At 38.1% G+C, this 14,038-nt stretch overlaps 1 protein-coding gene across 1 annotated transcript in view; it reads right to left on the bottom strand.

Moving 5' to 3' along the window:
* LOC117224883 (protein amalgam) overlaps window positions 1-14,038 on the bottom strand; it is a 270,190-nt gene that overhangs the window by 14,072 nt on the left and 242,080 nt on the right. The window contains exon 7 of the mRNA XM_033478083.2: window positions 9,427-9,576. Within this exon, the coding sequence (XP_033333974.1) occupies window positions 9,427-9,576 (150 nt within the window). The remainder of the gene's footprint in view (window positions 1-9,426; window positions 9,577-14,038) is intronic.

Below are 14,038 nucleotides of genomic sequence, written 5' to 3'. Positions count from 1 at the left end.
CGACGCTTTCGTCCAATAAGTGTGAGAAATCTACAGTTTGTTTTAAATCTCTTCACGCTTGTAATTTGACTTTGTGTTAACCGATTTCGATGAAGCTTTCAGTAGGCATATACAGGGCGTCCCAAAATTATGTTACTTCCGGGAAATGAGGGGACCCTGAGATCATTTTTTTTCTAGTAATTTTTTCCTTAGCGAAAGTGCAAACCGCGGCGTTTTCTACGTGTTATTAAAAAAAAAAAAAAACAGTGACCAATGAGTAACATAATTTTGGGACATCCTGTATGTTACCGGGATCTACAAAACGCGTTTTTAGATTTTAATTATAGGTTCAGACAAAAAAGTTAAATTAAAAAACTCACGTTTTTAAATTTTTACTTTACTTATCTTACTTATACAATATAGAAATTTCAAATTGGTGCATTGAAATGTGTTCATCGCTCTGGTTTGTATGGGCCGATCCATAAAAATTGGGATTTCCATAAAAATCAGCAGTCCGCTAATTATATTGAAACGGTTGGTGAATAACAATCGTGTGGCTCGTATGTTAGTTAAGCCGTGAGATTTGTCGCTCCGTGTAAATTCAGAAAACAGTCCTCTATTCTACAATGTTTGCAGTACAAAAATCATATGGAGCAGCATTGTTTATTCGCATTATAAGGTAACTTCGAGTTTCTAGTGAATTTTTGAACAGCCGCCGTCAGGTACACACATTGCACCTGATCTCTATGTTGCAACAGTAAATTGGTTGGCAAGTAAATATTCGATCACCCACGGTTTGGTAATTAAATTTGTCCTTTGTTTATGTAGTTTAGCAGAATTCAATCCCATTTCGATAGTGTAATTGCATTTGTTTCTGCGCAATCTAGGCAACCATGATTACACGTAACTTCGAGTTATACCTGCCGTCGTGTTGGAACATTTCTATGGGATTAGTATTGTCTTGATGAACGACTGACGAATAAAATTGGATATAAGGCTACCTGAATATTCTGTGAATCGGTTTGACAATCGAAATTAACATGTTAATTGCGTATGTATTATTCAGAAATGTTGAGATTAATTGATCACTTTCTAAATAGTTTTGTAGATGAATCAAATTGAAATTACTGTGTAAAATGATTTTGCTCTCTTCTCTCTCTCTCTCTCTCTCTCTCTCTCTCTCTCTCTCTCTCATAAACTAGAATATCATTAAGTGCAGAGTGAATTAAGGAACAATAGAGAAAATTTAATGTAAATACTGTAATAATGAATTAGCTTAAATGTAATATACGGTGTATATCATTGTAAAATCTAGGAATATTGTTCGAAATCTCTCCTGGACTGTCTTCACTGTTCCCTTTTGTTCCAGAAAACAAACTTTAATCAAATGAGAGAACAATAAGTTACTCGTTTTATATCATTTTAATAAAGTTACCGTAATCCTAATATATATATATGAAATAATCGAAGGTATATTCTATTGTTATTTTTTAATCTACGTATCCCTTCAGAATTTCAACCGATTGTCATGAGAACTACACAAAGCAAGAAAATTTCAAGAACTGTAGCTATCATCTACGAAGATAACAGCACCGCGGAGAACAAAGCCATCTTCAAAGGAATTCCATTCGAACTCTAAATGCTGCTAAATCTTTGAAAATTACGCGAATTTTTTATCGGATGTATAGATCTGGAACAACTGTAACGAAACGTCGAGATACCCAGTTTTGAAACCATTTATTGTTTGAAATAACATTCTTAACGCTTTAGCTGTCGCACTAATAACACTATAATCTGTTACATCTTCCTAATTTCATTTAAAAAACGTAAGAATATTGAAAATGTAATTATATTACCATATATAATATATTCCACATACATATAATATGGAACGTCACGTCTCGATTTTAATTCGGTTAAATAAAACACATTAATTTTATTAAATTTCTGGGGTTGCTGGCGTTGCAGTCGAAACGATAAATTGTGTATTAAGTACCAAGAACCTTAAAGTGTGTAAATCGACATTCTGTAAATAGCAGGTCGTGTAAGCATGTTTCATCCGTGATGAACGAGCGTGTTCCATATTTTTCGCATAATATTTAATCAGCGAGAGAATTTCATAGGGAATATAGCATATAGCTTCCAATGCGACAATGAAAGTTGATAAAAATCTCGCGAGATGAATGTGCCCCGAAAGTTTCATTCGAAGGAACGAAATAATTCTTGCGGACAATATTATCAACGCGGAATAGTTTGCGAATGGCCGACAAGGAGCAGTTCAAACAGATGAATGTTATATTAGCGATTAAACTTATTACGATGCAAGTTTCTTTTCGCGATAAAGTTTGTACGAAAATATGCAAAGACTTCTGGAATGACCTGATATCTTGCGTTCTAAGGGTACGATAAAATACACATTCCGTTTTACTGGCACGTTGCCATATGCAGTTTGCTACTTCTGCCTTTACGCTCTTCCACTTTTTTAACACGGTCACTGCTGGACCAGTAACCATAAAAATTTTACAAGAAGTAGAGTAATCTATTTAATGCAACAGAAGCTCCGAAAGCGAAGATTTATCACGCTGGCTAGTAATCACTGATTAACCCTTTCAATCCTTTAAAAGCCCGCAACTGATTTTTGAAGCTTCTATGGTGGCTCCTGCTTTCGACAGAATTATTATTATTCCCACTTGAATATAATTTAGTTTTTTTTGTTTTAAATGCCTCGGTTTAGCGCTCTGTTCATCGCCAGTGTTAAAAGAGAAATTGCGGGGCTGAAAAGCGAGGTGAATTAAATATTGTCGAACATTGGAAAAGGAATGAAATTGTGCTTAATTTAGCCGAGAAATGTAACGATGAAAATCTATCAACTAGCGAATCGAAGCAAATTTTCAGGAACGCACAAGTTTGAAAGTGACTAATGATGATGGAATAAAATCAGGCTACGCACAAACGGGTCGTGCATAAATGAAGTATTCTGTCTTATTTGATTAGGCCAAATGTTTAGCAAGTTTCAGACACAGTTGGGAATTATACGAATTGTTTCAAATAAATATTTACTTCTGACAATTATTCGAATGAATTCAAATATTTTATTCGGATAACAATTATATATTATTCGTAACAAATTATTCTATTTATTTATCGAAATAATTCTTCACCTTCTATCCGAATAAATTATTCGAATAGAGGTTGTAAAATTATTCAAATAATAATGCGAATAATTATTGACCATTTTTGTTGTTTTACGTAATTTTATAAAAATATATTTATACGAATAAAAAAGAGTAATAAAAGACAATAAAATTGCCGATTCCTGTACAAATAAATTTGTATTCGAATAAAATCTTATCCGAATGAATTCTTATTCGAATAAAAACTTGTCCGTATAAATTTGTATCTGGATAAATTTTTATTCGACTGTATATTCATTCGATAGCATGGAATACTACAACCCCTGGCAAAAAGTCTCCAATCACATACGCTGATATAATATTTACAAATAGTATACGCATTTTAGAGTCATAAAATATTCTTATATGCAGGTAAGACGAATGGGGAACGTTAATGTGATCTAAATAAAGTAACTAAATACAAAATAACACGATCATTCATTAATTTTCAAAACGAAACCACAGAGAAAACAAAATGATATGTGAAAAGCAATTATCGATCAGTACAAATGTCGGAAAAAACTTTTTGCCAGGGGTTAAATTTTATTCGTTAGACTTTGTCTCTTATTCATTGCCCGAACAAAATGTTGCCCAACTCTGCCGTAAACCTAGCGTTAAAGAGATCGCCGAAGGAAGCTACTAGTAACGTAGTTGTACAAAAGGCGCACCCCGTCCGACGGTTAATTCGTAGACGAGTTTTAATCTCCCTCATACTATCGCTTTCATAACCGGCCCCTCTCGCCGACACTCTTCACTCGATTTTCAGGCAAGTTCGCTCGCCGCCGACTCGAACGGGGTCGTTACCGGAGTTAATCGACTCTAATGAAGCATGTAAGCCGCGATTCGTCCCTCCCGCTAATTATTGCTAACGCTGTTAAAGGTTAGGCGATGCGGAAATAGAAAAGAGTCGAAGGAAACTCCGGAAGTGGCTCGGCTGCGTGGAGCGTTTCAATGGAGCGCGGGCGATTCGATTAGACGGTGGAGGCCAATTACTCGAGGAGCTCGCGGTGACGCTTGCATAGCTTGTCGCGCGCTTGATTTACAATTATCGATAATTAAGTACCCTGCCGAGCGCTACCCTCTCTCTCTCTCACCCTCTCTCCCTCTCGCCCCCTTCTGCTCACCGCCATTCATCAGTCGTTAAATTCTTCTCTCTCTTTTTCCACGGCCCGACACCGTGCTCGCTTGTTTCCGTCCTCGAAGCTTATCGATACTATAATCCGATAGACGATTAATTACCACGTGGAGTTTCCAGGATGCTCATGCAAGGCGGCGTGTAATTCATGGCGCGACCGAAAACGAGGGCACAACTCTCCGCGGAAAAATAAATAACCGACGACAATCCGAACCGTTTCCTGAGCCCGGCCGCCGTTAATGAGACACTCGATTTCGAACGTTCGCCGTACGGGCACTCGTGGAAACATTGCAGAGCGTACTGAGATCAAAAAACTGACAAAGCAACATTATGTACTCGGATGTAGCAGAATTCGTTCTTTCTTTCATTTTCTCTTTCTTTCTCTTTTTTTTTTTTGATGAAACAATTGCTTCTCCGATGATGAACTTCGAGCTCGACACTCGCACAACGCGATGCTACAGCAATCCTGCGAGTTATAAATTAAATTCCGATGATCATCTGGATGTATCGAATCACGGTACGATTCGATGGCGAAATAACCGTTTCGACGGGAAATGTAAGGTTTATTCTGAATAATAACTTCTGAATTCCATTGTTCGTGCTTATAAGCTTCTATTTTTCGAAATATTTTCTTAGAGTTTTATGGGCTCTGACTACTTTGATGGGATCAAAAATTACTTGTATTTGAAGAAGATAGCAGAAAAGAAGTAAACATTTGATTGATATAAGTTTTTATGGCTTATATTACTATGTTGCCAACTATGAGAAGAAACAGTGTTAACTTTGTTTTAAATGCTGTTTATTTAGATTTCATACGGCATCGCCCTGAAGTCCTCTTTTTAAAGATGGCTTGACGGTGTGCAGGTTTACGTCTGCTAAACGGGATTACTTGGACTAAAAATTCAAAAAGTGCTTCAAACTAGAGTACAGGGTCCGCCGCCAAAATCCGGGCAAACTTAACCTATCAACTGCCAAATATTCTTTTTTTTTCATTTTTGTTGTTAAAATATTTTATATTTTTTAATAAGTCCCAAATAGAGATTGTGGCAGGTTGCATGAATAAAAAAGAACAAATTTGTTTATTGTATGAAAAGCAGAAGACTGAGCAAGTAACACATAGTTACTATAATATTATTATTATGATATAAAAACCAAACCGAAAATATCATGCTTCAAAATATGATAATTTTGTTGTGTTTAACTTATAGATGATTTCCAAATTTGTTCACATTTTCATCGATATTGAATATTGTTTCGAAACGGAAATTTTTGGTAAAAATTGCATTCCATTTTGTTATAATGTTTTCTCCGTATTCAAGAATGCTCCTAAAATTTCGATTTATATTTGTATATTCATCAATTCAGTTAATGGCACTCCAATAGTTTATAATTCTTTTATATCATCCGGGAAGTTTGAAAATGGATTTTGATGAATATTATAAACTTTGAATTAATAATTCATTTTGAAGAACATCCTGTACCGTTTTAATCGCCAATGCATCATTTGCATTGAAAGATTCGACTAAATTTTCAATATCTTTCGAATCCGTAGCATAAAATATTACTGCCTGAATCCATCTCTCTCTCTCTCTCTCTCTCTCTCTCTCTCTCGTTAAGATTTCCTAAAATCCTTCGACAGCATTCGGCTGGAAGTAATGATTTTACGAATACTTTTTAAATAGAAGATATTAAATCATTTACAAATGGAAGATATGACACGCTAAATGCACCATATTTCGATAAAACAGCTCTAAATGCTGTTTTTAGCATTTATCATATGCGCAGCTGTATCTGCCATTAACAAGACTAGATAATGTTCGAATGTCCATAAGTACTAATTTTATGCAAAGAAATGGAATAAACGTATTCTCTCGAAGTTTAATAACTATGCAAATATAAATGTTAAAGAAACAACACCTGCTTTGAGGCTATAGTTTAGACCTATCTTAACAGCTCCCATAATCTCCAAAAAATCTGTAAAATTTTCTGAAAACATTGCAAAATCGATAGCAATTGAAAGGTGCTTTGATGAGTGCCTCGAAATGAAAGCGGAATCAGAAAATCTTTAAACTTTCGAGACATGTCGCTGCTGTCAGTGTCGCCTAACAAAAAGGGTTGGTACATTGTTCCCCCTACATTTTACTATTCAAGGAAACACCAATTTTTTGGATCATGCGAAATGTTCGAAATTCGAGTTTGGCCGCCTTTTTGTGTGAAATCGACCACTGTGCGACGGTTCTTCAGAGCTTTTTGATGCAGTGTCGCGCGGCAATTATTCAAAACCTGCCGAAAATTCGCTTTCATTTTTCGTCGCGGGCATCGGTTTTTCTTCTTCTCCGGATAAATTACTGTGCTAACGTCGTTAGCTAACGAGAAACTGTAGTCGGCAGCATCGTCCTTTTTCAGCTTTTTAAGATCAGAAACTTCTTTGAGAGGAGCGCGAGCCATGACACCGGGCAAAAAATGTTTCATTTAATTTTATCGTTCAAAAGAGAAAACGCGTTCGCTAAATATTTAGTGCGCGGCGTGCACTTTTTTTCCTACGTTTTATCGCGTAGTTAATATGAAACTCGAGCTATATCCGGCCCGGCGCGGAAAATAAGGTAAAGGGAGCATCGTTCAACAATCATGCTCCAGCATCGAAGGAACGGAACCAGGAAAAGCGACTCCGCTATAATGTAACATCAAAGCGCATAATGAATTGATCAGAATGCTCTGATTCTTTGAGCCTCCGACGCGATCTTAATTACCGAATTGTTCTTCAATTTTCTCAAAGGGAATTGCGCAACGCACCTATCGATGGTGTCTGTTAATGTAATTAATTTCGACATCAAAGAGCAAGTTCCCACGGTGAGTAATATGCATTGAAATTGCACGGGCGGCTTTTATAAAATTGACGGAGAGCTGCGATGGAAAGGTTTTGTAATTGTTGATGAAAGTTGAAAGGCCAGTGTAATTAAAAGACAAATGGCCTTTATTTTACGCTTTCGCGGATAAGAAAATTAACGCAGCGAGAGAGTAAACGGAAGGTGGATTTTCCTTGCGTGGAACATATAGATAGTTATAATATGAAAAACTAGTTAATGAAAATTATGAGACTTGCGAGGGTAACAAACGCTCACACCTTTGCAGGTAAATACAATTTATTGTAAGCAACGATTTTCTAGTGTATTATATATATATATATAAAGTGTGTATATGTAGTGTGTTTATATATATATATATATATATATATATATAAAACACTAGAAAATCGTTGCTTACAATAAATTGTATTATATATAATATTCACCGTTTCTAATAGTAATTTCTTTTCTATCATGAATTTTATACAATTAACACGAATTAAGGTATCCTTGAAAATCATTAACCAAGTGCCTGGAATTTAATTATTAATAGAAATTAGTAGAATTTTTTATTTCATTGCTGAATGCCTGAGTAAAAATTAAAAATTATTATTTATTTAATTGTTATTATTTAAAAATTGTTAGATACCTTCCAATTTGCAAAAAATCATATAAAAAGCATATTTCACCAAATATCTTGGGAAACGATTTTTAAATTGACAATTAATTCGTGTTAATTGTATAAAATTCATGATAGAAAAGAAATTACTATTAGAAACGGTGAAAGGTGAATTTAAAAACGTTACTATTTGAACGTAAACAGTGCCAGTATTAACTATGATTAAAAGCATTTACTTATGACAATAAAAACTTCGACCATTGTAATAGAGTATTTTTGAATCGACGTAAATCTGTTTGATTTAGCAGACAATCGCGGCAATATTAATGAATAAATTAACCGAACGATGGAAGCAAAAGGGAAATCATAATTATTGGTTCATGGCTCGTCTAAAATTACACGACTTAACGTTGGGTGTGCACGTAGAAGCTGCAGCCTCATTAGCATTATTGTATTGCCTGTGATAAGGAAGGAAACCGTTCGCGGTAATTAGAATGCGGAGGAGAAAATGCAAATGCATTTCGCCTGACAACAATGCGTAAACGATTCGAACAATGTTGAGCCATCGCAGAGGGAGGGGAGGGGGGCAGTCGATCGGAATCAACGCGAGTTTCTTTTCGGTCGCTTAGCTGCGCGAAGCATTTAAGACTCTGGGAGAAGTCCGTCTTTCGCTCGAAACAATGGCCTAAGTAGAACGGCATTTATTATGTTGAATTAATTGACTGGGACGGAATGGCTCGAAAAAGGAGAGCCAACCAACTTCGAGAGAGAGAGAGAGAGAGAGAGAGAGAGAGAGAAAGAGAGAGAGAGAGAGAGAGAGAAAGAGAGAGAGAGAGAGAGAGAACGCCCGTCAACAATATTCAAGTGGGACCACTTTCGATTCGATATTATCAAGTGGCGGCAGACCTGTGTAATTAACAGAAGTTATGATAACGAGAGGATTTCGCGAACTGATAAGTAGGAAAGTTGGACAGTTAGGAAATTTGCCGTGCGACCGCGGGCAGCGCTGAATAAATCATCGCAAAAATCAATCTGCCGTATTGAGGCAGCACTTTCGGAATGTCTCGTACCGATGCAATTATACATTTGCACGGGTTTGTACAGCCGCGAATGTAACTTCCGTCGTACCGAATGCGCTTTATAAACTCGTTAATTTGCTCCGCCGTTTATCAAATATTAATTTTCCCCGGGTACGCTTTGAAATCTTTCGATTGATTCAGGGAAACATAACGGTATACGTACCTACGGGGAACACCGTGACGTTTCCCTATCAATTCGTTAACGTCGGTTCTTCCCGTTTACTTTTCAGTTCTGCAATCATCCCGTCCAATTATAAATATTAATTATTTATATACCGCGTGTGCGTCGAAGTTATTTCGATGTTTCAATTACTCCGGGAAGAAACAAATTAAATTTGAATTAGACGAGAGCAAAACACGTCGAGATAAATATCTTTTTTATTTTATTTACCGGCTCGAAAACCGTATTGCCGGAGTTTTCGATGAATTGTTTCGAATTGTTCCGCTGAATCGATAAACGTGTTGTAGGTGCCGCGAAATTAAACGGGACTCTCTTTTGATTGCAGGCATGTCGAGACGCGTGACGTAAAAATGTTCGCGGCTGTTCGAGCGATACGGTGCATGCAAGTTGGTTCCGTGACGATGTCGTACTTACTGTCGATTTTAATTTTTCCGTCGGTTTGGCCGAGTGAGTTGGTCGCCACACACCGGAAGAACCCGAAGTCCTCGGGTCGTACGGACTTTATGGTCAGCCTCATCGTTATCGCGTATCCGTTCGGGATTGCTTCAACTTTGTAGTTGTTGTCTGCAAGCAAATCAATAGGACCTTAGCAAATTCGCCGCTGTTTTCCATTGCATTGAACGCGGCCGCGGTGCGTGCCGCAGCACACGTGTTCACCGACTCCGTCGAATCTTAGAACATCGGCGTAGCGAGAAGATCAATAATTTACACGGCCGCAGCGATGTCACTGCGTCAGTGACGGCAGACCAAAATTATGTCATTTACGGAGACATATTTGTTTGATGTTAAAAGTTATTAAAATAATAACAGCAATAATATTAAATTAGTGTAATCATTTTCGTATTTTATGCTTGTCAGTCATATTTGTATAGCATTGTCAGTGATGACTGAAACAATTTCGCTTCCTATTCTCTATTTTACAAATGCTTCATAATTAGATATTGTCATAGTCATTCGATTTTCTGTTTCGATCGTACACGATTTCATTTCAAAATTCGGATGAATAAAATGACAGATAATTGTGAAAAAGACATCATCTGTATGTATCTTCGATACTATTCGATTCGGTATTAGAATTTACGGACTGGTATCGATACGTATCGATTCGATTGCCAGCGATAACCATTATAAATGACGGAAATAGTTTTCGCTTACGATTAACCATAACAGATAATGAAAATTGCTTTTTCTTGCAAATAACAATGATCGAAGACGAGAATATTAGCTCGTTACAGATAACCAATTTGACTGACGAAAATCGAAAAAAATTGACGTAATTGACGAAAACAGTTTCTGGTTACGAATAACTATGAAGGACAACCTATAAATTATACGTTGCTTACGAATAATTATTATTAATTATCGTCGAAATTATATTTTAGTTACGTTCGATTCTTGAGATCAACGATCTCGACTGCAACGAATCTAAAAATAAAATAAAATGGTATAACAATCTCGCGAAAGTTTCCAAGATTTTTTGATGCTCTCTGGCGAAACGATAAGGCTCGGAAAGAGCATCATCCTTAAATACGATTACTGTCCATAATGGGAACCGTAATTTCCATTTTCTGCTCTGTTTTTTCGAGTTCGCGAAATTACAGCACGCCGCGGGAAAGCGTTAAGCGGGACTCATTGCGAGGAGAGCTACGTCTCTAATTCCGTTACCATGTAATTGCACTTGTCGTTCGTTAAAAAGTTACCTTGTTTTATTAGGGAGAGTGGCGGAGCAACGCCGGTTTTGAATAAGAAGAAACACGTTGGCGGTAAACTTGGTATTTATACGGCGGGTCGCTAAACGTTATGAAACTGTGTAAAGTGGATGCACCAGCGGCTACGTTATTCTCACGTGTGTGTTCATGCACGTGTATGCGCGTGTCCGCGTGTGTATGTTATTCTCGCTGCGAGCGCCATGTTGGTTGTCCATGATGTTTCGGTGCTGCAACGCTGGTAATGCGAAAGCATCAGGCTTTTACTCATGACTTATCAGCACGCGTCGGCCGTTCAACGTACAAGTAATAATTCTTCCGCGTTCGTTCGCGTTTCTGTTTACTACCGGTATCTATCGGGTGTGCAAGAAAATTTTGACTAATCGACGCCAGAGCACACCCTCGCAGCTCGTGTGTCACCAGGACTTGGTGATTTAGAGCTGACGCGACGACGGGCGCGAGAAAAAATCGCGTCACTAAACTGCGGATTTTTATGTAAATTCAGTCGTTTGTTACGCTTTTTTTGGGAAAATTTGTTCTGATAATTGGGACATTTTTCTTTTCCCTTTGGTATTTAGGAGTCGCATCGACTGCATTTTTAATCATTTTTGAATGTTTGATATTGTACATCTCGATGTTCTTAAGTTTCGTGAGTCTTTTACTGTAACAAATGTGTTTCTAACGCATACGTTACCCGACAAAAATGTTTCAGTTAGTTAGATGATGAAATAAACATATGAACTTGCATTAGGTATGTATCATTTGAGCTAACATTAGGTCCGAATGATATTTAATTGGTCGTAAATACTAAAATTAATTTGCACAGATTATTTATAAAACAGAGCTGGCCTTAATTGTTGCGAAGAGTGCAAGGAAAATCATTTTTCTATGATTTGTATTTAAAAATCTCTTGACAGTAGCATAATCAGAGGTTTGAATAATGAAAACTTGGCACGATAAAAGTTAAATTGAAATGAAATATTTTAAGAGAAGAAGTAATATCGAACAGCGATTATTTCCGTGCGTCTGTGTTCATGATTTACCATTTCTATTTACAGGAAAAATTCATACACATCAAAGGAGTGTTTCTTTTATTGGAACAGTATTTGGAACAGTTTTTACTATTTAATTTTAAATTAATTTAAGTAATATAATATATAAGCCATCTTACATAATAAATGTATTATAAATTGTATTATAAATTTCCGAAAAATATATTTGCCTTTATAATGTACGTATCTTCTGGTTTAACAGTTCGACTCTTCGTCGCTAAATTCTCCATACAAAAACGCACGACCCGAAGCCAAATTTTAATGCGCCGCGCTGACTAGCTGAATGTGCGTTCTGGATCTCGATTGCAGACAACGGCTGATAAAAAAAACAGCGTGACAAATATTTCCCCGGCTTCAATCCCCCATATGAGTAGCAAATGGGCCGTTGAAACTACGGTGCGCGCCCTCGTAAATTCGCAAAATTCCAAATTAACAGCGCACTCTTTGCAACAGTTTAATAACTCATCCCCGGTAAAATGTGGGTTTCGGTATCCACACTGAATTTTAAACTGCCGACAATAGTCGGAGTGCAAAATCCAGTAGTTCTTTCATTCTACCAGTTGTAAATGCAATATTAATCATACTCCAACGTTTACGGCGCGACGGTGAACAACGTTTCTCTTTCATATCGCGGCGTACGCGAACAACGCGTGATTTATATTTTTAGCAGAACCGTCATGCGTTGTGTTTGACAGGCACGCGCGAAATTTTACTTCTCCTGTCTGCCGCGTGACATTCATTTCTTGTCCTTTTTCCGTGCGTTAAAAAAAAAAAACGAAAAAAAAAACGGCACGCATAACCATTTTGTTTTAAAGGACGCTTAGACCGCGGAATCGAACGGAACGGAGCGCGGTTCCGCCATTGGAAACCGACGAATGAAAGGAGAGAAATTCTATCAGCGTCGACGCGACTGTCCCGTGAAACAATTTTGTGCTCTGTTTCGTCGTATCACTTTTTCAACACTGGCCCGCTTTCATCTGCATCTTTCTTGCCGTTTGTTTCGTTCGGTTCAATCTGTAAGTTTAACGAGTTTCTGTCACGCCACCGCGCCGAGCCGCGCCGCGTCGCGTCGCGCCGGGTCCGCGTCGCGGCGGAAGTTTTTCGCGCTTAAACCGCCCGGCGACGTATCAATTAATCCGGAAATAAATGCTTCCACGCTCTCTCCGTGGCAATTAGGGCCGGCGATAATTCACGTTCCGAAGGAAAATTAAGATACGTACGGAATATCGTGCGGTTATTATTAATTTCGTAGCGGGCCCGCGTTATCAATTAAGCCGGCGTCGAAAGGGGTCGCGGGGGCGTGTAACACGCACGCGCGTCGACACGGAGCTTCAGCTCGCCCTTCACCGGTTATCATGAAGGGTTTAGGTCCGCGTTTAAAGCGAACCAACGACGGTTAGGGTGAAACAATTAGCGGAAACCGCATTAGCATCGCCCGTACGCAAATCCGCAGTCATATATCGCCGCGAGCAGTTCGCGGTAATTAACTAAAACGAATGAAAAGAACCGTCCGGGAGGCTTGAATAAATTATCTAGCGTAATCGTCGAGTAGGATTGCGCGAGGGAACCTCCCAATTTTTTTTTCACTTAACCGCGAATTAGTTGCGATCGTTTTATCGATTTATCTTCCTTTCGTCCGATTTCGCACGTTGTGCCGCTTTCGAACGCGAGTCTTCGCTTCGCGAAGGACGCGATTTTATTTTTCGATGACCTTACGAAGACAACCTTTTTGCCGAGTGATTCGCAACAATGCTTGGCGCGAACGGGGCTGCGGCGGGGGTAAAAAACGACCGATGCGATTCTGATGGCGTGCGCGGGTAAATCAACCGCGTTGCTACTTTATGGACAGAGCTGGGGAGTTAGGACGTTCCGTAACTGTTGCGGCGGTTAGGGCAACGTTGCAACAATGGCCGACCGTCGTAATTCTCGGGCTCGTAAATCCAATAATTTTATACGTACATTTTACCGTCATTCGGTTGAACGTCACCAAGAAATCATGAATTAAAGGAAGTTCCATTTCAGTCGACGTTCCTCATAACTCTCGACTAAAATTACGCTTTTGTGTTATTTTCGTAGATTTATAGGGGTAACAATGGATTTAGGAAATGTGAACGGAGTCGAACACGTTTATTTCGACGATTTCGAAGTAACGTAAGCAATTCGGGAGTCTAGTTTAATCCACGTTTTCTAAGGCATTTTTAGATCTTTCACGTGGGAAATACGTTAAACAAAAATCAAACGTAATGGAATGAAAATGGCAGGTATTAA

This window comes from Megalopta genalis, chromosome 13, assembly GCF_051020955.1.
Source record: "Megalopta genalis isolate 19385.01 chromosome 13, iyMegGena1_principal, whole genome shotgun sequence".
In the NCBI taxonomy this organism is placed as follows: domain Eukaryota; kingdom Metazoa; phylum Arthropoda; class Insecta; order Hymenoptera; family Halictidae; genus Megalopta; species Megalopta genalis.
Note: the sequence above shows the minus strand (reverse complement) of the source record. Positions and strands in the feature narration are given on the sequence as shown.